This window comes from Talpa occidentalis, unplaced genomic scaffold, assembly GCF_014898055.3.
Source record: "Talpa occidentalis isolate TD23 unplaced genomic scaffold, MPIMG_talOcc4v2.1 talOcc4.11, whole genome shotgun sequence".
NCBI classification, from domain to species: domain Eukaryota; kingdom Metazoa; phylum Chordata; class Mammalia; order Eulipotyphla; family Talpidae; genus Talpa; species Talpa occidentalis.
The window spans coordinates 17,926,481-17,952,439 of record NW_023601104.1 but is presented as its reverse complement, the minus strand read 5'-3'; the positions used below and the strand labels follow the sequence as shown (position 1 = coordinate 17,952,439).

Below are 25,959 nucleotides of genomic sequence, written 5' to 3'. Positions count from 1 at the left end.
TAATCAATAAGTTATTTCTGTGATTATTTTCCCCTATAGTTTTCATATCTGAAGGTGGAGGTGAGATATTGGAGAGAATCCTAAAGACTTAACTTAAAAAGATAGAAGATAAACTGTACCATACATTGCATACAGAGCAGAGTGAATGAATGTAAACTGTTTATCCTGGTTAGTGTGATTGACTGTTCAATTATTGGAAAGTTTATTTAAATACACGGACATTGTTCCTTTGGTGTCTACAGCACTGCTTTCACGCTTACCCATCAAGTTCAGCTTAATTTCTGCTTCAGCTATGAAGTTCTTCTTGACTGTCAGAAGTCCTACTGATTTCTGCCTCCTAGGAACTGGTAGATTCTAATCAATGAGATTAATTTTAACAAAGCAATCTTACCCATCTTAGTGTTTTCTGCTGAAAGCTATTTGACCTAGATGGGAATGAACATTTCCTGAGCTGGGTTCATATTGTCCTAACATTGTTGTGAAACTCATTTACAGAAAGTTTGGATCAAGTGCTCTCTCGGCTGCCTGCATCTTGCTTCTCTAAACTCAATTATTTCTTGGTTCTGCATGTACTTCCACACAGTGATATTTGATATTTTTTTCATCTATCACTTTTTTCCCTCAAGAGGACAATAATTTTCTCAGGGCAGCAATGAGTATTATGTGATAAGTATCCATGATACTTGTTGACTTAATGAACTTACTACTAAAATTTTCAGAAAAGAAAGAACTCTGAACTAAGACATTTTCTCTTCAACAACAGTAAAAGATAATTAGGCATGAGAAACAGGCGTGGTAAGCCCTTAAATGCAAGACAGGAATGATGGTCATTGAATCTTTATTGCTACCAGTTCATGAATGCCAGAGAGCCATCTGTTCAATGTATGTGTATTTCTGCCTGGAAGAAGATGACCAGTTCACTATGACCCACTGACTTCCTCTCTGGTTGTATCATTCTAGACTCATGGGATTCTTGGCTTAATTCTCCAAGAAAAAGAAAGCTGCCTTCATTTTCCACTTAAATTTCAGCTACTGTGAAATTAGCCATGACTGTCTTTTGCCAGTAAAACCCATAAGTAGATAGTAGACTCTAGAGTGATAAAGGCCTCCTTTATTTGGCATCTGTGTTGCCATTCCTAATGTGTTTTCTAACTCATGCGTGATGTCTGAGTAAGTTCGAATGAAACCATATTTATTATGTTCTCTGTTCTTTTAAATAACAAAACAGATTACTGTGTTGTTATACAGATGTGTCGTGGGTTGAACGCCAACTCTAGGAGCCTGCAAAGTCTCGCCTGCTTTCCTGAGAGAGTGTGAGAGGTGCGAATGACATTTAAAGGGAGTTTCTTGAATGTTTTGTGTTGGATTTTGCATGGGCTACGCCCGCCTGATTGCTTTGTGCAAGATGTTGCTGGGCTGTTCTGCATAAAAATACATGTCATGTTAATTAATTTCACAGGGAAACGAATCTTAAAGTCCGTCATGCGCTATCAGTTACCTCAGAACTCGGAGCAGAAATTAGCAGACTCGCAAAGTTTGATGGTAAGTATTTAAAACAGACAAACAGAAATCTCTATACCAAAAAATAATGCAGCAAACTAAATCCATCTGAAAACCAATTTAAGGATTTTTTTTCTTTTAATTTGGTGGAAAGACGTAAAATTCTCCAGGCATCAAAGCCTGTAATCTCTTCTCACGCTCAAGACGAAAAAGTTTACCAAGGAGAAAAGGGCTTTATCAGTTCATTGTTTATTTCTTCCCTGTTTTCTCTTCTCTGAATTACATTCCCTCTTGTCCCACAATACACTTCTCTTGCCTGACCTTGGCCTCCCTGGAGCCTTGTGCAGGCTTGCTGAGGATGAATACAGGTCATTCTTACTTCTAGCTCTAGATTTAACCATCCATTCATTCTTGGGTTACATAACAAAAGAGCAAACAGTAGACTGCACACATTATGGAGAAAATAGTCCTGCCTCCTATATATCTCTATCTTGCATCGTGCCTGGTGTAATGTCTTAAAGATAGCAGTGTTCAGGAAGAATATTCCAGTTTATAAACAAATGTTTATAGAAAAAAGTTCTCTAGTTTGAAATTGAAGTCAGCAGCACAGCCAGGAAACTTTGAATGGCCCAAAAATATTTTGATTAGCTTAAAACAAATTGCATATTTTCGACTAAGTAATTTTTTTCAATGAAATTTTACTGTTACATGAATCCAAGAAAAGTAAATTGTGTCCATGAATCAAAATACTTGCTTAAAATACCTCATAGAATAATTATGGAGTCCTAAAAGGGCAACCTAAATATAATTCATCATTACTCATTTCTTTCCTGGCAGAATCATCTGTCTTCCCTTTATCAATCTGCGAGGAAGTAAAAATTCACAATTTTTGTTTTATTTAATGTTACAAAGCAGAAAGTGATATAATTACCAGTTCACCTCCTTTTGTAGATACTTTTACTGATAGCCTACACATTGATTTAGTACCACGCGTCCTTGATATCTTAGTGGCATAAACAGTGATAGCTGAATTCTTGCTCACATCACATTCTGTTGTGGGTTTGGTGGCACACTACATCAGGTAGCCACGGTGCCTAGATTAATGCCCTCTAAGTTCAGCACAGCAAAGCAGGGATGAGCTGAAAGAGACACACTTCTTCCTCACACATTTCATTGATAGCACAAGTCACATGAACTGAACTACTTGCAAGGGAGGCTGGGAAATAACAAGTATAGATATTTGTTGAGTAATAATTGTCTCTCCCATACCCTCTAGGAATTCTGACATTAGATCAGTGCCAGGATAGTGTAGAAAGATCCAGGCTGGAGTAGGTAGATTTCTTATATGGAACAAAAGGAATATGTCCCCCTCTTCAGTGTGATTTCTCATATTCTCAGCCACCCTACACTGTTGACATTCTCTTCTCATAGCCATCTGGTCTACCATCTGGACTATTCCATAACTTACCTATTTCCTACCTTTATTATCTGTTTTCCATCTCTACCTGTTGCAGTGAAAGCTGCACAGGGATCTTTGTTTTGTTCACTGGGAGACACCAAGCTCCTAGAACAATGCTTCGCACACGGTGGTGCTCAATAAATACTTGTTGAGTGAATGAAAACTTGCCGGTGCCATAGGCTCTGCACCAGGTCCTAAGTAAAGAGACAAGGAATGGAGTGTGAAACAGTGTGGTGAGGAGTAAGTTTTCTGATGGGGCTGGTAGGATAAAGCAAGAGTGTTCGGTCCCCTGCTCCTAGAGGGCCAGTGGCTGGAAAAGGGACAACCTGGCATTGTGGTTTTATAATGTCTTTTCTTTAAAATTTTCTAGAGATAAAAACACAAAACTCCAAAATTTAAAACAATCCAAGTGTGGTGCCGCAAGAGAATCCTTCCTCATCTAAAAACCATTCCTTTATTACAGATCAGCTATCCCTAGAGGGTAAAGGACTTGTTAATATATAAAAATAGTCTTTTAAAATACTTTATAAAATTTATTTTTTAAGTGAATTAATATTATTTCTTAGGGGTGGTCTGAATTTACTTTACACAGCATAGGTAACTTACCAAATCTCTAATCTGTAATTGTTTTTCCAAATAAAGTCAAGACAGGGCTCTTTTCAATCATTTACACTTATACTGTGGTCACTTTTCAGAGAACATGTAATGCCAAATTCATGAGGCTGGTATATTTCTGGGCCAAGAACCAAGTTTCTGCTAAATTTGCTCTTTCATTCTTAAATCTTGGGTTGAATTTCAATGTACCTTAACGTTTAAGACATTATAATATTTTGTGAGGTTAGTTTAATTAAAATACGATTTCCTGTTTTCAAGAAAGCATCTGAAGAATGACTGGAAGGATTAAGGAGGAATGAATTAAATGTAATATACAAATTAGATTTTTCCCTGTTAGCAGCCAAATTTAAAGACCAAAATGGTGATGCAAGATATAGTATGGAAAAGTATCTGAAAGAATTGGAACAGTTAACAGACACATAATCCTCCCTACGATCACTCTTACTTTTCTATAGCCTTCAGCTTTTCTTCCATTCTCTTACCAAGTCCTAGTTCACAGGTTTTCATTTCAATCTCTGTCTCTCTGACACACACATTCACATACCCTACACTGTATACACACGTATATATGCACATTTTTCTACCCCATTTCACCAATCCTCTCATACTTTTTTGTCTCATTTTTGCTATTTTCTTTGCATCTTTTTCTCCTATTTATGTTGATTTACTTATTTTTCTCACATATATGTGTCTTTTTCTGTTATTCTCTACTTTCATGCTTTTATCACTCAAATGAATCAGTTTAAATCTCTTCATAAGGACAAGATGCAACAGCATCTTGGAACTTTAAACAGTGGAAATTTAAAGTATCTCCACAGGCATTCTCAGAATTATTTTGATCCCTTTAACCCCTACCCCCATTCTTTTTCTACCTTTTCTTTTAGGCTTCCCTATGTACTTTTGTCATAATGGGGTGGCAATAGATTTCAGGTTTTCCTCTGGTGACCAGAAAAGACTTCCTTGGGTTATGGGAATTAAAACCAGATATTACATCCCTTCGTTTAAATTACAAGTATGGTATTGTTAGGGGGAAAGGATGTCCTGAGATAATCTCATACAGGCTTTGTGGACTCCACCCCCACTCCAGACTAAAGCCATCAGGACATTGGGAAAGACAAATCCCATCACCACCAAGGGGAGGGTGGCTGGGACCTGAGGGTGGAGTTGGGCAGCCAGGTTGGATATAAAAACCAAACACTTGGGCCTTGCTGGCTCTCTGGCTCGCGATCGCTCGCCTCCTGGCTTCACGGCTCCTGGCTGGCGGCCAGCTCTCAGAGCGCCATTTTGGGATTCCTGATCGGCGGATCGGGTAGGACGCATTTAAAACTTTGTCTCCCACTTTTCTCCCAGAGCTGTACATTTCCTCATTTCCCTTTCCGTTGTAAATAAACCTTTTATTAACCTTTCACGTGTGCCTGCAGTAGAGCATTGATAAGTCCTTTTAAGCGCGCGGGTGAGGACCCACAGTCAGGCACCCCGTTTTGTATCGGGGTTGCTCTACAACAGTATCAGCTCTGTTTGCATTTGGGAATGCCCCGCCTCACCATGGCAAGGTTAAGCGATGAGGCAGACACAGGAGGCACTCCCTCTCCCATGCTCTGTCTGTACTAAGTATAGCTTGTAGCTTGTGACTTCTGGGCAAATCTGGGTATGACATTATTTTTGCTTCTAGTTCCCCTGTGGTTTTTCTTCCGAGGCTTGCGAGAATGCTTTCTTTAGCACCAAACTACAGTTTTCTGAGCTTGTAACATAAGTGCACATTGAAAGTGCATGTTCCGTGTATCCAAAGACCTGAGTTTCCCACTCCTATCCCTGGAGACATCTGCACTGGGGGGCTCTCCAATGGGGACACCAAGGGTCAAAGATGAGTGAGAAGGATCTCAGGATGTCTCCTGTAAGGCTCTCTACCTCGCCACTTTTGCCCCTAAACCCAAAGACAGCGTCTTACTAGTGGCCTCCTTAGGAATGGCATAAGCTTCTCTCTTTTCATTCAATCTCCCAGTCACCTGTTCTTGCACTAAGCAAATGTATGTTTAACATGATGCCAGGGGCTTTGCTAAACTTGGGGATATAGTGATTAGTAAGTTGGACTCAGGCTTTGTTTTCAAAGAGTTTATAGCTGAGGGGAGAATCATCTCAGTGTTCATCCCCAAAGATGTCTTTAATTAGGTAAAAGTCCAAAGTTCATAGGCCCTAATTGTGGTTTATATATGAACAAGTGTTCACTATATAGGAGGCATTATACTAATTAATTACACACATTATTTAATTAAATCCTTATAGTCATGGGTGGAAGAGATTATTATTATCTCTATAGGCAAGGAATCCAAGACCCAGCTAAGCTGAATAACTTTCCCAACCCCAATGTCACATGGTTACTAAATACGGGAGCCAGAGTATGAACACAGGGCTGTTGGTTGGCTGTTGTATGAGAGGACACTAGACTTAACGAGCAGAAAGCAGCCATGGGGAGTTAGGGTATGATCAAGTCCATCCAGCACTCAGATGACAATATCATATATTTAAACATCAGAATTGAATGTCAGAATCCTTAACAAGAGTTTAGAGAAGAGCTGGTCAAACAGAGAGAAGAGCGCATGCAAAATAGAGTGGGGTTTGGTAGGTAAACACATTTATTTGAAAAGTTCTCATGTAAATATTTTTTACATTTGGGACATCAGGGGCCTCCCCCAGTGGTGCAGCGGTTGAGCACTGGGCTGCGAAGCTGCCTGCAGCCTCTGCAGCACCGGTTCGATCCCCAGCCACCAGCGAGGGTCCCACATGACATGACAGACCTCTCCTGCCGCCCACTGCTCCCCCCAGTAGTGTATTTCTTCGTCAGTCTGTCTGTTCTGCTCCCCGCTCTGGCTCTGGTGAATTTTCTCACCCTCCCTCGCTTCTGACTATACGCAGTGCTTGTATAAATAAATAAAATAAATCTTAAAAAAAAATAAAAAGATATACATTTTGGACATCAGAAAAATACTGATATGTAATGTGAATTTTATAAGAAAGATATGTAACTTGATTTGACATTATAATAAATATAAAAATAGTGGACCTTGATTTTTCATGTTAAAGTCTTACCAGAATCAGACAGTTTTTAAAATGAGTAACTGGAATAGTTGTCGATTAATTCATTTGAAAACTAGACATGCTTATACCTTGGGGAAAGCCCCGGATGTAAATTGTCCAAATGTGTTTAAGAATCTTTTGCATATTGTAACTGGGCTGAGATCTGTGTTTTGCAACTTATGACAAGTTTACATATTTTGTATGACTGTTAATACTGAATTCTGAACCAGGGAAAGGTTGACTCTTTATTTCAGGAATCTTGTGTGTTTTGTGGTCCTTTCTAAAGAATAGCATGTGTCTAATTAAAAAGAAAAGCAAGCATCTCCTTTTGGTTAAAAAGAAAACAAAAATACTTGGTTAGCATCTTATGACTTTTTTTTTTTTTTTTTTTAGCTCACCAGATAGGTTCCCCTTTACCTGGACAGAAGCACAACCCAATAACATAGCTGATGTCTCTGTATAAGACATCGATTCCATGTAAAGATATGAAGAATAGCTTCCTTCTTTACTGCTGGTGTTGATGTGGTGATGATGGGTGGCTGAGGCTTGATGGCTGAGGAGAAAAGAAACTTTGGGTAATTTGAAGGTGACACTTTCCTTCTTAATGAAACATATACTGATCACAATGGCCAGGGCTATAGTGGTGACAATCTTTTAAACTCTAAAATGAGCTTGGCTGTAGAAGCTCTTGAAAAGATGTCTTCATCAATAGATCATTTTTTTAATGAAAGTGTTTCAAGTTAGATAAACAATAAATATTACTAATAATAATATACATAAAGAAAGCCAATTTCTCATGAAAATCATGGACTGCTGGATACTGGGTTCCCTTTTCATGGTAGACTACTAATTTCCATGTTGAGGTAAATACTTTAGTTTGAGAAGGGTTTGAAGTTTGGAATTGACCAACTATACAGCTGAATTCAGAGTGCTAAGGAAGATCCAGAATGAAATCTTGTAGACTTTGTTTTGTATGTGCCTTGATTATTTGGGTGCTTGTAAACTGTATGAATTGCAATCTCTTTCAATCTGTTTGCTTCAAAGGAACAAACAAAAGGGACTAGCTAGTTTGATTATATTTACACTTTATAGTCATGATTTTTTCCCTACTTGTTCTGTTGCCCACTAAAGATGGCTTTGTGTATGAAATAACTGCGTGAGACACCATCTTATTTTTCTGAACGGTTTCTTCATCCATTGTCAAACTGTTCACTGCCTCTCTCTTTCCTGTACAATTTACAAAAGGAAGAAAGGACTTAAAAGAGTTTTCCCTCATCTATTTTATAACTTTCTGGTTCCTTCTAAGGTGCTTTAAGGTTTCCTCCTTTATTCACTGTTCTCAGATCTATTTGCAGCGCCTTAGAGTTAGGCTAACATAAGCCCCCTGGTGCAACATAAGTCCAGTTGTAGCTGGACAATCCTCTTTACTACTATAACCAGGGAAATGTACCCATTTCTTTAATTCATTTTAAATCTTCTCTAATCCCCAGCTCATCTCCCAACATTTCTCTTGAAGACATCTGAAAACCTTCCCATCCATCTCTCTGACATATTTCCTAAGATTCTGCTATGTAAACCGTATGGTGGTTTGTGGAGACACAGATATGAATGACACAGTGCTCCCTTCAGAGGACCTTGTTTACCACTTTGGAAAGAGGCAGAAAAGAAATTGGGACACTTGTGTTTAATTCTAACAATGTTACGGAAGGGGAAGCTGAGTATTTCTGAAGATATAAAAATGTAGTTTGGCTTTGTTCCTGCCATTTTATTTTGACGGGGTCTTCTATTTAGTACTTAAGACACCGGGATCGCATTCGTCGATGAAGGCTGAATTGGGGCTTGGCCTCCAAGCACTGAGGCAGAACCCCTTGGCCTTATTGCCTGTTCCTGTCTAGAACCACACCCTTGGTGTCAGGCCAGAGTGGATAAGCCTTGGGGCCAGGGAGGAGCAAGTCAACATGTTCAAGGCTGTATTTGCCTCCATGTCAGTCTTTGCTTGCGACAATAAAAAATGATCAAATGAGCCTGTTTTTTATATTCCTATTGGCAGGGAGTGTGTATCATGTTGTTTTTGCCCAAAGCACATTTTTTTTTTTTCCTAATTGCCAAGTCTGAAGCCTGAGAAATTGAGTCTTGGGTCAAGAAACTAGACTAAGCCGCAAGGGTTGCTGTCAACCTATTATTTTATGTACGTGTTATTGGTGATACTCAACTCCAGGTTCTGATAGTTCAGGAGTGAACGTTATATGTCAAGAAAAATACATACTAAATTCTTGCCATTTAGAAAAAAATGTCTTCCACAACATAATTGTCCAGACAACTTGGTTTAATTTACCTTTTAGTATCAGCGATAGGCTCTAATAGGAGCAACCCGCAGAATTTAGGCACTTTAATTTGTATAAAAAATGACCTTTTATAGGTTATTTGGCCTCATCCACATTGTCTTGTCAGTATTCTCACTTAGCAGTGATGTCTGGGAAAATGCTAGTGAGTACCCAGGTGGGGGTCTTGAGGTGGTAATTTTGTTAAGCTGGAGAAAAGGAGGAGGAGCTTGGAAAATATGTCCTGAGGGCTTGAATCCCTCATTCTTTTCAGGGTTTTGTTTGTTTTTGTTTTTTTTTGTACAAGATCTACTAAAGCCAGTAATCTGGTTGGTCAAGGAAGATCAGGCTTTGTGAAAACTGCCTGCTGTCACCTGTGTCTAAGAGTTAGGAGAAAGACAGCATCCTAGGAAGAATGGAGCCTATGCTAGTCTCAAAGTTCAGAAGGTGCTTGGGGAGTGGTGCAGAGGTGTGATGCAGAGGTTGTCCAGGTTGACCAGCTCTCCTTCCCTTTCAATCAATGCTAAAGACATGATTTTGTCTTTTTATTTTTAATTTCCAAATGCCACTTTTCACAATCCAACCTTTGACTTCTGATTACATAAATGTATTTTTACTGTTTTTGAAAGAGAGAATTTTGTAGGTTATCTGACTACTGACTCTGCCTTGACATCTGTTTGGATCCACTGACAACAACCTCATTTTTTTTTTCATTCCTTCTCTCTCTTTTCCTTTCTGTTTCCCTCTGTCTTTCAGTTACTCACTATTTATAAAAAATTAACCCCGACTGTTGCAGGGCAAATGTATCTTAATCTAATACTTACATTTTGTGATGGATTCATGCAAGATTATTTCTGGTTTCTTTTTCTATCAAGAAAACCCCCACCCTGAAAGTGCATTTTCTTATTGAAATAATGGAACGAATTGATTTATTGATTTGGAATGGGCACGCTCTTGGTTTGGAATGGGCTTGGAATTTAAAGGAAAAAAAAACAGCAAAAAACTCGAAACATCTTCTGGCCAGTTAGGGGCAAGTTATATGGTGCCTTTGAGAGTCCCCAGAACTCTGAATCTAATCAAGATAAGAAGCATGGAACAGCTGAAAGGAATCACACGCATTCTCAGGCACATGTGGCAAACAAGGCCCAGGTTTCTTAAGGGTACAATAGAGTAGGACCCCCAAAATTCTGAGTATGAGCCTACGAAGACCTGATTATCTGTGCTTGTGAAACTGGAGCTCTGTGCCATGTTGACCTGAGTGATAGTTCATACGAAGCAAAAAGAGACAGATGAGAAATACTTCTAGGACAGTCCTGTTTTGTCTTTGTCATTTGTTTCAAACTAAAGGAGAGAAAAGTAATTTATTTTAAGGTAAAAAAATCCCATGACGCTTGAGGTTTCTGTTCTTCTTGGGACGCTGCAGAAAGGTATGGATTTCCATCCAAAGATGGATTTCCATCTTTGTGCCCTCTGGCTGCTTTTTTCCTAGCACCATCCTGCAGATGTATGACAGAGCTGTCTCAAAGAGAAAGGAAAATGTACTGTGTATTAGAAGTTGGGTGGTAACACAGTACTGTGGACTTGAGGTTTCGAGTCTTAAAGATGTTTGGTTCTTTTTATTTTTATTTTACAGGGGTTGTTGCCTGCGAGGCACCTAACAACAGATTAGATAAATTCACAGGAGTCCTCTCTTGGAAGGACAGCAAGCACTGCCTCGACAACGAGAAGATGATCCTGAGGGGCTGCGTCCTGAGAAACACCAGCTGGTGTTTTGGGATGGTTATCTTTGCAGGTACACCTGATGGCCCGGGGTTGATTCTAGGAGAGTCTTTCCTGAGCTATGTATCAGCAGAGTCTGGGGCTCCTGGGGTGCACAGTCTTGGGTGGGGACCTGCTCTGTGTGTCTGCAATGGGCAGGGGCACCAGGGGATGACACCGCTGCTCTACAAAAAGATTGTGTGGTCCTATTATGTGAGGAAGGTCTGGCATCATCAACTTCTCCTTCAAGGTGTTTGGGCCCTAATTACCTGTGGGGACTAGATACCTACTGCTTGATTTTGGCTTATTTTATCTATCTATCTATCTATCTATCTATCTATCTATCTATCTATCTATCTATCTATGTATTTATTTTTACCCCCATCTTAATCATCCCCATCATTGTCTGTATTAATCTAGCTGTCCTTAAGGTAGGGATTGTGGAATAAAAGCTCCCTACTCTGCTATTAATTTTGTAATTTGCAAAGGTCCAGCAGCCTTTTAAACATTTTTGTAGTTCCTACAACCATACCTGTCTGTATTAATCTAGCTGTCCTTAAGGTAGGGATTGTGGAATAAAAGCTCCCTACTCTGCTATTAATTTTGTAATTTGCAAAGGTCCAGCAGCCTTTTAAACATTTTTGTAGTTCCTACAACCATACCTGTTTATACTTCATAGCTTTTTCTACTGTTTGTCAATAGGATGGTGAATCCTGGGAAGACTAGAAAGGAGGCAAGGTGCTCCTTACTTTTCCTGATTACTTTTCCTGATTACTTTTCCCCTTTCTCTGCTTTATCTCTACAGGTCCAAGGGGGCACTCTCTTGCTAAGGAAGCTTACAGTAGCACCATTTCATACAGCTACTCAAATTGTACTCATGGCTCCAATTGCCAGCCCTTGATTTTTAAAAATCCTGTTTATTGTGACACCAAATTAAGATGTGTTTTGGGCTCGTTGACTGTATGTGCAATCAAAACGGGAATGTTTTTCTTAACTGAGTTTCCTTAACAACAACAAAATGTTCATTAAAGACGCAAAAGTGTTCCAAACCTAAAAAAGTCCTCCAATTCCTCTTAAACATTCTCAGCTGTGGGTGTTAGCCAGTCTGTGGCTGCTTGGGGCATTGCCATTGTCAGGACCTGGGGAATCCCTAGAAATGAGACAGTATATGTGCTTTTATCTAGGGTGAATATGGTTCCATAATTTTCTCGTTAGATACTTTTATCAGGGAAGTAAACCTAGGATTGTGTATTTCCTTGCTTGCTTCTTTCTTGCATTGAGAAAAAGAGAGCTAGCTAATATATCAACTTGCCTTTACCTTTCAATTTAATGAAACAGAATCTTCCTGAAGGTCCTGTGATGCGCAATATCCTCCTGGTTTTCTCCCTGTCATTAAAGAAATGGGGGTGCTTCATCCTAGGAATAGGCAGTAGCCCAAAATTTTGCTTGCATATGTATGATCTTATTTGAAATGACTAATTCAGGCCTATGGTTCAGTGATAGCATGTTTTGCTAGGACAGCTGCTATGAGCCACTCAGCGGCCAAGTTTTTCTTCATAAAGTTGGCTAATGGGAAAATGTTACTACATGGAAGGATTCTTCCTTCCCTGGTGCTATGTTGAAAGGGTCTCCCTCCAAGGAAGCATAATAGAAAGTTCACAAATTTAGATTGGGCTAATCTGGTTTCAGATTTGTTTACCAGCTGTAGGATATTAAACCTTGGTTATTTAAACTTCCTAAACTGTAGTTTCTTCCACTATAACTTGGGGATAATAATGAGTCCATTAGAGAACCACTGTAAAGACTCAATGAGATAATGCATATGGGAGATGTTTGACAAGTGTTGGTGTTTTTCTTCCTTCTTTGCTGCTCCCTTCTTTCATCATCAATTCAGAGTTTATTGCCTGCTCCACAGGCTGTGAGCTATACTCTCTGGATCTTGGCAAGGGGAAATTAGGGGGATACTCTCTTCTATGGTAATGTGGTCTGGAAGTTCACTTACAGGGACCTGCACGAGGCAGATATTTGTAAAGTGGACCATGCTACGTTGATTTTAGTCTGTGTATAAATATTAATAGAAAGTTTAACTAGAAAACAGTAGGCAGAGGAATTAGTGGTTGGTTTTGTTAGCGTCAGATTTGAACAGATGGGTGTTTGAAGTCCCCTAAGTCTTGAGACATTTCCTTTGGAGAACTAGTTTTAAGTGAACAACTAGCTGTTATGAAAATTAGTCAAAATGAATTAAATCTCTTTTTGTGTTTATAGTTACCATTAAGGATTGTGCAAGGAATATAGTTGACCTACCATTGAAGGATTGTGTAAGAACTATAGTTGATCTACCATTAAGGATTGTGCAAGGAATATAGTTGACACAGACATGATTTAATTTACAAATCTATAATTTATGAGGGTCTAATATGTATTAACAGCTAGGTCATACCTCCCTGGTAGTAGTATTTCCTTTGTCCTCAAGAAAGGATAAAGTCTTATTTCTGAGGGTAGAAGTCTTGTTCATTTAAGGAGTCCATAGGAGTCAGTGCCATCTTGGTGTATACTAGGCTTTTGTGCTTGATATCTTCCATTTGCCTCATAAATCTACTCTCTTTTCTTCCTACTCATCTTTCTACCTTGGAAAGCTGACTTGTGTGGTTTTCATTAACAGGTTTCCTTGAACTTTGATTTCTAAGTTGGTTCTATTATTGGAATCCATGAGAAGAGATTAAAGGGAAAAAGAAGACTGAGGTCAAGATATTATTTCCCCAGGCTGCCTCCTTGTATGGTCACTTCAGACTGGTTCAACAAAAGAGCAGTCTTCCTCTGAAGGATGCAAATTCTACATCTCTCTCTTTCTTAGTATCCAATAACCACACCCACCCACCATCCCTCCCTTCTGACTTATGTGAAGAAACATCTAGATTGCCACCAAGTCCTTGGTTACTGTACTAACCCTTTGTTTTTCCATAGTTAAACTTACAATTCTGTGAATTAATCTCCCTCCATTTATCCTTGTCCCATGCATCATCTACTTCTTTTTACAACTCTGAATGAGTCAGTCTTCAATACACATTTATGAAGTCAGGAAATTAATTAATTGACTATTTCATATGGTTTTAAAAATATTAAAACTCTTCTAGTAAGAACTTTAGACTTAGATATATTCAGGTTCAAATTCTGACTCTCACACTTACTAAAGAAATCTCAGTAAGTTACTTGAGTTCTTTAGCCCTCAGTTTCATCTTTAGTGAAGTATAAGGATAAAAGCATTTTTTCCCAGTTTTAAACATTAGCTGAGACAATAGAGAAACAGTATATATGCACATTGCCTGAGATATGCAGATTAATGAATTAAGTCATTAGGCAATTATTTGTTACAGGCCTACTGTGTGCCAGGCACTGGGCTAGTTAACTCATTTATTATTAAGAATTCAACAAAAACAAATACAGGTCCTTCACAAGAGTGAAACGACTGGTAGGAAACAGATAGACTTGTGGGAAGGATAGACATTAATCTCCTATAATTATAGTAGTGAATACATAGTCTTAAACTTAGCTAAATGTTTTGAAGAAAAAGAACACTGACTCACAAGAGTATATAATGAAGGAGTGTGAAGGGAAACAAAAGCAAACTGAAAGACTCATCATAAGTAAAGGCCCTAGGGTACGAGTGACCACAGTGAGATTTTTTAAAAACAGACAAACAAGCAAATTTAAACAAGGGCAGTGTAGACCATGGAAACCTTGGAGGAGAGGAATGGACATGTCACTGGAGACATGGGTAGGAGCTGAGCCATGCAAGACTTTGTGTTCTGTATCTAGAAGTTTGATCTTTATCCTAAGAGCATTGGGAAGCCATTGCAAATTTTCCAAACAGGTGATGAGTATGCATGTGTTAAATCTGATAGCTCTACTCTTCCCTATATTGTTAAGTTAGTAAATAGATAGCAGATTCTGGGGAGAGTATAAGATTGGGGAGGGTGTGGGGAAGGAGGAAAATTATTGAATGGAATTGGTACCAGAGTGGAAGTAAAGAGAGAATTATTAGGCTTTTATTATGGAAAGTTGAGAGATGATGGTTCTTTGGATGGGGGAAGTCATGGAGATAGACTAGACTCCTTGGTTTCTCCCAGCTTTCACACATGGACTGAGAGTGGGGCCATTCACAAAGACAAATAACATTGGAGGGAGGTCACAATCTGGGCAGAGGAACTTGAGGGGTTTAGAAAGATCCAGGAGGAGTCTGGATGTCACATAGGTATTAAATAAATGGGTTTAAAATATATGGGTTTAGAGCTCAGAGGAGCATTGAGAGCTGGAGATAGACATCTGTCCTATAGATGGTACCTGGATTTCTGGTCTTAAGTGAGATTTCCCAGAGTGGATGGATTGAGAAAGAAGAGAGGATAGCCAATTTTGAGTCTTAAGGAATTCCAGTATTTAGTGACTGGATAGAGAGGGATGAGCTTCATGGGATATAAAGAAGGAGCTAACCAAGAGGTAGAAGGAAAAGCAGGAGAACGTTGTAACTCAGAGGGAAGAGTGTCACAAAAGTAGAATAGTCAACAGTGTCAAAGGTTTCAGAGACATTAGAGAAGATATGGACGATACTAATAATACCAGATTTGTTTTGGTGGAATGATTGACCCAGAAACTAGGTCGAATAATGAGTCAGAGATGAGGAAATAGGAACAGTTGAATATAGAAAAAATTTCAAAATCTGTGTATATGAGAAGAAGAGATGTGTATATTAGCATCTGTAAATATATTTAAATAAATGCTTAAAAAGCCCATTAAGGGAAAAATTTGCTGGTGTATATGTTTGGATGCTTCACGAAAGTAAATTTCTAGCATAGAACTGTCAATGTTTCAGCATGTAGCAATCAAAAACTTTATATGCTTGTTGTGATCTTTATTATAAAAGAAACCTTTCCCATTCTCAATGTCCTTATGATTTTAATAACTGATTCAGAGAAACTGTGGGTCGTTTCCTTTACACAGCTGTGGCTGGGAAGAATACACTGGGGCACAATTTCCAACTCAAGACTATGGATTGTTAGGAGATCCCAATCATATTTAATTGCCCCCCAATTCACTTTGTCTTTTAGGTAAATGAAAATCTTTTAAAGAGGTACTGGTCCTCCCTGAATTTCAGGATGACTTATAGTTTCATGTGTCCCTCTCTTCTCTTCTATCTTTCATTTCCCCTGTTCCCTTGTATTAAATAGGTACATGGATTGAAGTTACTTCTGGTAAATCAGTGTGAGAAGGGACAGTGAAAAAGATATAATTAAAGCTTAAGTGTGTCTATTGAGCATCTTCTCTGTCCCCAAGGAATTTTCTTAACAATATGTTCCAGTATTCTTCTATGTTTTTTTTTTTTAAGATTTATTTATTTATACATACATACTTCTGTAGGCCAGAAGTGTGTGTGTGGAGGTGAGAGGATTCACCAGAGAGAGTGGGGAGCAGAACAGGCAGATTGACTGAAAACACTGCTGAGGGGAGCAGAGTGCAAGTCAGGAGAGGTCTGCTGCGCCATGTGGGTAGCTCTCTGGTGGGCTGGGGATCGAACTCTCCTGCTGCAGAGGCTGCAGATAGCTTCATTGTGCTGTGCTTAACCCCTTGTGCCACCAGGGAGGCCCCTCCAGTATTATTCTTTGTTAATCGTTCAGTAACTTACCTCTAAGTCAGTTAATAATATTCTTATAGAATTACTTGAGCAGGAGATATAGTAAATATATCATAAAATGTTGTATTGTATTTATCTTGAATATGTCTAACACAAGCTTTAAAGTAATTCTTGTCCTAATAAATAGTATATATTCTATACAGTGTGCAGTATATAATAACTGTTTTAATTATTTGTTGATAGACCTTTGAAATTACTCTAGCTTCTTTGCTAAAGATATGCCAAATCTTTTTGGAAAATGGATCCCCAAATTTATTTATTATATTAACTTTCCATTATGACATTATTGATCTGCATTATACTTATTACTGTGTTGTTTTTATCATTTAAAATTATTCCTTACTTTTATTGAGTTCATCTTAAACTGCCTCAAACTACAAGCATGTTCATATACAGATTTTAGAAAATAGCATTTAATCAACCTTTCAGCTGCAAGTTCTTTCTGAATTTCTCTTATTCTAAGGAGAACAGTTTCCAAGGGTGTTGTAAACCACTAATTGTGAATCATGTACAACTTAATTGTCTTTGCTCTTAATAAAAGTGCTATTATTAAAAAAATTGACATATTTTTCCTTTTAGGAACATTTGAAATAAGTAGAAATCAATAATAATAGTAATAATAATAATACATTTCAAAGTTGTTACTTATTTTTTTTTTTCTTTTCAGGTCCTGACACTAAACTAATGCAGAACAGTGGTAAGACAAAGTTTAAAAGGACAAGCATTGATAGGTTGATGAATACTCTAGTATTGTGGGTAAGTTATAAAATTAGGAAATATCAGTACTCACTGTTATCTTAACATATGTTTCAGAAATCTGTAAATTTCTCCTGTGAAATTTGTGTTTGGGGATTTGCATTTTGGGTCTAATTTGCCCTCTATCTTCTAGATAATAATTTCTCAACCATTGTTAGAATTTCTCATGAGAAATGGGTTAGTGCTTATATTTCAAAGTCTGACAAGTTCCTCTTAGTTGAGGAATTTGCAAGTTCTCAATAGTTGAGAGATTTGTTTCTGAAAAAACGAAGCATAATTTAAAAACTAGTTTTGGGGTTTCTTTTTTTGGTCTTATTTTTCCTTGCTTATTTCCTCTCTACACAGTTTATGGAGAATATTGGCTTCATAGGTGAATGACTTGTAGTTCCATAGACCTCCACCCAGAAACAGAAGGTCTCATGCTTGACTTACTCATCTGCCTTCTCTATGGAATTAATACTTTTTGAGCAAGGCTTCCTGCCTTTTAAAGTAGGCCCTGAAAATTATGTAGCTGATTCTGCTGGTGAATCCTCTGAAGTTCAAGTCACAGTTCTCTTTCATGAAGATGTCTAAACCCCCTATCCATGTTTATCTTTCCTCTGAAATTATATCAATAATATTTAATAATTTATCACTTGTTTACAAAAAAACTCAAGCATTGATTGTATCCTATCCTTGTCAGTTAATCTTGTCACCTCATAATATCAATCTGTTGTTATTTGACTTTTTATGCAAAAGTGTTTTTCTTCCTTATATGGGGGTTAAGTTTGAAGACAGTGACTCAGAACCATGTTTATACCTGCCCCATCACAGGCTTATTTTTTTTAAAAAATATATTTTATATAATTCTTACATCATTTTTCATTTTTTAAATTTAAATTTTATTTTTATTTATTTATTTATTTTTTTTTTTTTAATAGAGGCATGCTTTATTTATTTGTTTGCTGGTTTCTTTGTTTGTTTTGTTTATACATGCACTGGGTACAGTCAGAAGCGCGGGAGGGCGAGAGAATTCACCAGAGCCAGAGCGGGGAGCAGAGCAGGCAGAAGGACCGAAGTACACTGCTGAGGGGAGCAGCGGGCGGCAGGAGAGGTCTGCGCGCCATGTGGGACCCTCCTCCGGTGGCCGGGGAGCAGCCGGGGATCGAACCGGCGCCGTAGAGGCCGCGCGCAGCTTCGCAACCCAGCGCTCAACCGCTGCGCCACCGGGGAGGCCCTAAATTTTATTTTTATATTCCCCATACAATTACTTTATTTTGACCCCAACCCTCCTTTCCCCACCCCCCACTTCCCACAGAGTGTCTCTGGTTCATAATTGTTTGTTGATTTTGATATTTTCTTTCTTATAGTTATTCTTTTTCCTGGACCCTTAATTAGGTTTTCTAGATTCCTGCTATGAGTGAGACCATCCGGTATTTTTCTTTTTCTTTCTGGCTTATTTCGCTGAGCATGATCCCTTCCAGCGCAATCCATGTTGCTGCAAATTGCATGTGTTTATCTTTTTTGATTGCTGAGTAATATTCCATGGTATATATGGACCACATCTTCTTGATCCAGTCATCTATTTTTGGGCATTTGGGTTGTTTCCAAAGCTTAGCTATTGTAAACAGTGCTGCTATAAACATAGGGATGCAGGTGCTCTTTGGAATTGATGTTTCTGTGTCCTTTGGGTAAATACCTAGGAGTGGAATTGCTGGATCATATGGAAGCTCTATGTTTAGTAGGTTGAGAAATCTCCACACAGCTCTCCATAGTGGTTGGACCAGTTTGCACTCCCACCAACAGTGCAGGAGAGTTCCTTTTTCACAGGCTTATTAGAAACAAAATTTGAACTAAATAGATATTTTCTTAATTGGCATGTAATAGTGGAACTCTGAATAAGGAATGAAAGAAAGAAACAAATACCATTAGACACAAAATAATGGCTTCTCTCTGTTATATCATCAGAATCACCCCCAAACCTGAGCTTTGCTCTTGCTCCATCTGTTCTCTTGGGAAAGAGTTCATGGGGTAAAAGGGACAGACCCAAAAGGTGTCAGTGCCCCCCTTCTATTATTCCCAACTTAAATGGCCCTGAGCCCACTTTTAGCTTGCATGGGCATTGTATGTTTCTCTACCAGGAGTAAAATTACTGGTGTGAAGCAGAGATTGTCCCAGCTTTATGTACTAGAAAATAGGATGATCTAGTGGAGGTACTAGAGACAAGTCCATCTTTAAATTCGGCAATTTATTGCCTGATGTCACCAATTGTAATGCTCTTAATGTAGTTGAGTGCACTGTATTTAGGGTATCCGTCATTGAAAGGGTATCATACAGATACCAAGTTCGTAGGATTTAATGGATTCACAAGTCTACTTTTCTCTAATATATAGTTTTCTGAAATACTTTAAACCAGTACTTCCCAACTTTGTCTTTTTATGTACCTGTTTTGTTTATGAGAATAGAAAGGATAAAACAATCCTAAAATTTCTGAATATTCTTTTTTTGGATAAAAACCAAATAGGAGGGAAGTACATTCCTGTTCTCTTGCCCCTCTCCTCCTCAGCAGTGCTGGTCTCTGCTCCTTACTCACGGTGACACCAGCTAAGTCAGCAGAGCAGTGTGGCTAGCGCAGGTCTTACATGCTCACTGAGTGTATGTCCTTCCTTCCTCAGGCTGGAGTTCTGGGCTCATAAGGGCCACCCCTTGCTCCTTGTTGTTTTTTCTACTTTTTATACCTCCACAATGTCAGTTTTTCTAATTAATTGTAATGTAGGAGTCAGCTAAGTTTTTAGGTTGCTTCATTTTTTTTTTAATCTCAAAAGAAATGTATATATGTCATTAAATCTTTCAATTCACCTTTTTGGTTGATCTTTAGTAATTTGTCCAGCAAGCTCAGAGACTTGACTTGATAAGAGACTGAGATAGTTCTATATCAATGTTATTTTCTTCATTGTGCTTTTATGCCTTGGGTGATCATGTGAATTATAATTCAAACAAGGTATAATTTTGGAGGTGAAAGTGAAGGGAACAAGGAACACTATTAATATCACATTATTAGATAATAATGTAAACTGGGGTGGAGCAAGACAAATAACGATTTATGTTCTTCTTGACTCAAGTCATTTAAATGTATGCACATGTGATTTGACGGTACTAACATTGTGACCAGAGTAGTTACATAATTTTTCTCTGCTTCCATTTTATTTTGTTTTGTTTTTGACATATGAAATGTGAAAATATTTTTTCCAATCTCAAGGTCAGTGAGAGAATTAAGGGAGTAATTGTATGTAAAATATTTAGCCAAGTTCTTGACATAAGAATGTTAAAGTTTACTCATATGATTACTGACAAGTTAGGAGAATTTTGCATAACTTGCTTTTCAAATGTCAATTTCTTGGTGTTAGGAGGGTAATTGGATTACATTGATATGTCTAGTTTGGGGTTCAAGTTAACCTTCACCATACTTACGTTCTCATTTCAGATTTTTGGATTTCTGGTATGCTTGGGGATTATTCTTGCAATAGGAAACTCAATCTGGGAGAGTGAAGTTGGGGACCAATTCAGAACTTTCCTCTTCTGGAGTGAAGGAAATAAGAACTCTGTGTTCTCAGGATTCTTAACATTCTGGTCATACATTATTATTCTCAACACAGTTGTACCCATTTCATTATATGTGAGGTAAGGTGAGAGTTTATATTTTAGTGTAGTCATTGCATCAAAATTCATCCTTTTGTGAAATCATTTTTGTTGATCTTCACGTTAAAACACTAAGATAGATGTCTTGTACTGTTTATAATCTGCTACATCTGTTACAAATGAGGCAACTAAACTGTTTAATCTGTTTAACTTTTACATTTTAAAATTATAATAAAATGCATTTTAGTTTCTTCTTTATTCAATTCAGTTTCTTAGGAATGTTTTTCTTTGAGATATGGAAACTACAGTGTAATCTCATGCAACTTAATTGTGTTGATGTTGGGTGAAACGGAATATTTGGGGATATCTATTAAGATGGTGTCTCTTGTTACTAGTCTGGCTCTAGATACCTGAATTCAGATTATATTCTACCACTTACTAGTTCCATAAGCTTGGTCAAGTTATCTTGGTCAAGTTTATCTCCCAGTGCCTCAGTTTCCTCATTTTAAAAATGGAGAAAATAGTCACTTTACTTAATAGGATTTTATGAAGAGTAATCAAATGCCAGTAAAGCTCTTAGAAGAATACCTGGAACATTGTACTAATAAAATCTTACTAACTTTACTCACTTTAAGTGAATTGTTCCTAACTTTAAGTGAATACATAAATGAGTTGAAATATAGTTGGTGGTGCTTGTCCACTGTTAAATATGAAGTATGATTCATAACTCCCACTACAATTTGATGTAATTTTTACATTTGGTCTTACAAACTAGCACTAAAATGATCTCTCTTTTGTATAACACACACTTATAAATCTTTCTCTCTATGTATATGTGTGTGTAATAAAGTTTGGAAATTGGCCCTAGGATCTGTACCTGAGTCATTCTTGGTTCTAATCCTATGAAGACAAAGGCAGACAGTCCCAAAGACACTGGAGCCAAGATAGGTCTTGGTTGTTTGACATTCCTCATCACCAGTATTTTAACAATACACAAAATCACCAACTCTAAATCCCCACTAATTTTTACAAGCTTCTTTTTCTCTCTTTCCAAAGTTCTAGCTATGATGAAGCAAGGGAAGTTTAATGCACAAAATCCACCCTTGTTTTGGATAGTGGTCAGGAAATTGAAATGTCAAGTTGTGGGAAATTGACTTGAAGTAGTGGCATGTGGCCACAACACCACAAATTGCTTTGGGCCTTCTGGAACTGTGGTCAAAATGGGCTCTATTTAAACTGTATCCTACTGGCTCATCTTTGATTCTGAGGACCTCTCATGCTTGTATCCAATTATAAAGTCTGTAGTAAGTCCTACTCTTTGCCAGAAGAGCCATGGTCAGCTTTTATAGCTTTCCTTTTATGTTCTAAATGAATAATAAATGCTCATAGTGGCTTAACATCTGCACATATGCAGTTTCATATGTCCTCCTGAAGGAAGATTATTCTGTATAGACTCTTTCTTTGAAGTCCATTGGTGTTTTTCATTTAATGATTTGAAAGTTTGTTTTTCAAAAACCAAGGCTAGATTCCCAGGTTAGTATTTTCTCCCCATTTAATGTGCCCCCTGCCGTGGTCAACAGAAAAACTGGAATGGTCCAAACAGGTTTTGAACTATTGATCTTGGGTCCTGGTATAAACAGCCATGTGATCCTGGAGACGTGGCTTTTCTGGGCCTTCGTTTGCCCATGAAATATGTGCTGCTCAATAAAATGAGAGGATTAGAAATAGTTTCTGAGTTTCCTTCTGCTCCAGATCTGCCATCTTACCTTTAGACAGCATTTTACATTTCATTACAGTTCTTGCACATGTTTTATCTCATTTATGTCTCCAACAATTTTATGAAGTAGTTATGGCTGAATTTCTTTCCTAAATGAGGTGATTTAATCAGGATCGTGGAGCTAGATTGGAACAGAACCAAGATACAGGCCCAAGTCTTCTGATACTTGACAGTGTTTTTCCTTTACCCCAAAGTAGTGTATGATTTAGCAAAGATATCAAGCAAAGATATCAAGATAAAAATAGAGGCTAGAATTCTCTACCTGTTGTTACTGATGAAGATAAGTGTGAGCTTTTCTCTTACCTAATAAGAATAGTGATAATAATCTGGATTTGTTGATAAAAGCACTTCAGGGGATTCAGGTTGCTTGGTCCAAAATCTGAGAATTAGAGGAAGATCTTTCTTTTCAGAGGAATGATGACTTTCTTCCAAAGCTTCCACTAGACTTGAATAGGTAAAAGAATAAATTAATGACATGTGCCACCTCAGCACAAAATTTCAGAATTTACTTTAGAATGGTTAATTGCACATAAGCAAAGATTTATTTTGGTGTGGGGTATGTCTGTGCTGTCCATTTGTTTATCTGTAGCATTAAAATGTACCCAGGCTACAGTTTTTTAAATGACTTTTAACACATCATCTTAAGAAATGCAGTTGTTGTACTCCCAAGGAACTACTAGACCTTTTGAGTGTTCTTTCCAAAGCCATAGCAACTTATTACCAAGTTGCTTGTTTGCCACAGAATGGGTAGAATCCCAAGCCCCACTCTTTGAGCATTCTGGCAGAAAACACTACGGAGTCTGATTATGCTAACTCTGAGCATTTGTCTCTTCTTCTGCTATTATACAACAAAAGGCTGAATGTTCCACTGTGACTCTTTTAAATCCTCTACAGACTATTTTAAGGTCTAAGGATTTGAATTAATTTAAAAATATTCCATTGGTTAATACTGCAATATGGAAGGATCAAATTCTGTTCTGTTCATTTTGCTTTGAGTTTACAGGGAGCTACTTTACTTTCAGACAAATGAAAGCTTCCAGTGATTTGTACAGTTACTTGCATGCTGACATTCTTATGGCATTCTTAAAGTCAGGTCTGCATTGGCTTAACCAAATGCTTAAATTTTAAATGTCTCTTTTCTTTTTTTTTAATTTAATGAAGTACCATTTATCCTTGATAATATTTAGACAGTATATGATTTTTTCCCTCAGATGTGGTCACCATTTGCTCTCCTACCACCAAAGCACCCATAATCCTCCGCCATAATCCTCCACCATAGTTCATTATGCTCTCTTTTTCCTATCCCATGCCTCAGATATATGGTCAGCATTCAAGGTTTTTTTTTTCTTAATTTAAAAAAAAAACTTTATGCATAGAAGAGCTAGGGTATAGGCCAAGGTGCAGGAGGTGAGCCAATTCACCAGAGACAGAGTGGGGGGCAGAACAGGCAGATTGACTGAAATACACTGCTTAGGGGAGCAGCGGGCGAGACAGGAGAGGTCTGCTGTGCCATATGGGTAGCACCCTGGCCGGGGATCAAACTCGTGCTGCAGTGGCTGCAGATAGCTTCACAGTGTTCAGACTTAACCTCTTGCACCACCAGGGAGGCCCCTCAAGGGTTGGTTTTAATGTTTGTCCTTGTCTGACCCTTTGTTTGGTTTCTCCATTTACCATTTATAAATGACACCATCCAGTATTTATCTTTCTCCTTCTGACTAATTTTGCACACCCAAGTGCTTGAATTCTAATCTTGGTTCTGTGGTAAATTTATTTGTGACACTGAATTGGCCACTTAACCTCACTAAGTGTTCATGTCCTAACTGGTGAAATTAAGCCACAGAGGGTCAAGTTTTCTTCATTGAGCAGTGACTGCCTGTGGCTTGGTGCTGGGCCCATTGTAAGTACTAGTACATTTTGAATAAATGGATGAGGTAATGAAAATAGAATTAGAATATCTAGAAAGAAACATAAAAGGAACTAGGGGCCAGGATACAGAAGAGTAAATCATGACAGGAAAACCTATTAAAAAATATATGCAGAGTATGACTGATTTACTTATATATCATATGATTCTACAAAGTCATAGTGTGATTTTTATTTTGGGTAAAAAAATCTGACAGTTCAAATTTGTTCAAAAACGAACTGCCACCATATCACATTTAGAGAGAGAACTGTAGATATGTCATATACTTACAGAGCAAGAGGCTAGAATTGAATACCTAGAAAGGACTTTATGTGTCATCTACTTCAATTCTCTCAATTCATACATTATAAAATTAAGGCTAATTTCCATTCAGATCAGAAATAAGCTATGGGCTTCTGCTATTATCATTGATATTTTATGCTGTTCTGTATGTCTTTGTTAATGTAGTTTGACATGCAACTGGACTATCAGTGAGTAAAGTAAGACATCAAACTGAAAACTGATGTAAACTTATTAGAAAGAAAGTGTAGAGACAATGTGATTATAAACCTCGGCTATCCAAAAGAATAATTCTGTAAAACCCTTAGTAAGATAATATAGTTAAATATCTATTTTGTGGTAATAATCACATTTTTGATATTAAAAAACTTTTCAAATACTAACCTCCTATTGATCAAAAACAGTTAATAGTATTCCATCAATAAAAAGATATAATGGTTAGGAACAAATGTATTAAGCTATGATATGGGCCTATGGAAAAACAAAACAAAACAGAACAAAATTAAAACTCTTCAATAGAAGAGAGACTTTAAAAAATTACATTCCTGGAGTTATCCTTCTGTTTGTATTTAAGTGTTATAAAATATCAGTTCTTTTCAAATAATTAAGAGTTTAACATAGACTTAATAAAAATTCCAAATAAGTGTTATGAACTAGCTGATACCTTGATTCTAAGGAATATTTAGATGAATCAGGAAGAATAAATGAGTTATTAAACTAAGGATTTTTGAAAAAGAGGAGAAATTCTCTTATCTCTTCTCATTAAGGGACTAAAATGAAAATCCTAATACAGATTCTAATGAGGAAAATAATTTATATGTGACATAGAAACATTCCAACACAGCGGAGAAAATTTCACTAAAGAAAATGGTGATAAAAAAATGTTCTGTTTGTAAAAATTGTAATTAACTTCTCATATGTACATCATACTTCAAAAAATTCTATTTGTGATAAATATATGGAAAATCAATAAAGAACTAGAAGAAAAATACAGATATTTGCAATATGTAATTTTGCATATTGTAATTTTGAAGATATGTAAAATTTGCAAATATCTAATTTTGGCATAGGTTAGGCCTAGGCCAAAGTGAATTCCCCAAGGAGAAACTATAAATAAGAATTATAAGTTATTGATATATTTGATTGATTATAAAGAAAAAAATTCCTTCATGTCAAAAATAATAGAAACAA

At 37.4% G+C, this 25,959-nt stretch overlaps 1 protein-coding gene across 3 annotated transcripts in view; it reads left to right on the top strand.

Annotated features, from left to right (window-relative positions):
* ATP8B4 (ATPase phospholipid transporting 8B4 (putative)) overlaps positions 1 to 25,959 on the top strand; it is a 236,439-nt gene that overhangs the window by 116,210 nt on the left and 94,270 nt on the right. For all 3 annotated transcript variants that reach the window (XM_054701418.1, XM_054701424.1, XM_054701414.1), the window contains exons 9-12: positions 1,460 to 1,542; positions 10,604 to 10,762; positions 17,082 to 17,170; positions 20,634 to 20,830. In XM_054701418.1, the coding sequence (XP_054557393.1) occupies positions 1,460 to 1,542; positions 10,604 to 10,762; positions 17,082 to 17,170; positions 20,634 to 20,830 (528 nt within the window). The remainder of the gene's footprint in view (positions 1 to 1,459; positions 1,543 to 10,603; positions 10,763 to 17,081; positions 17,171 to 20,633; positions 20,831 to 25,959) is intronic.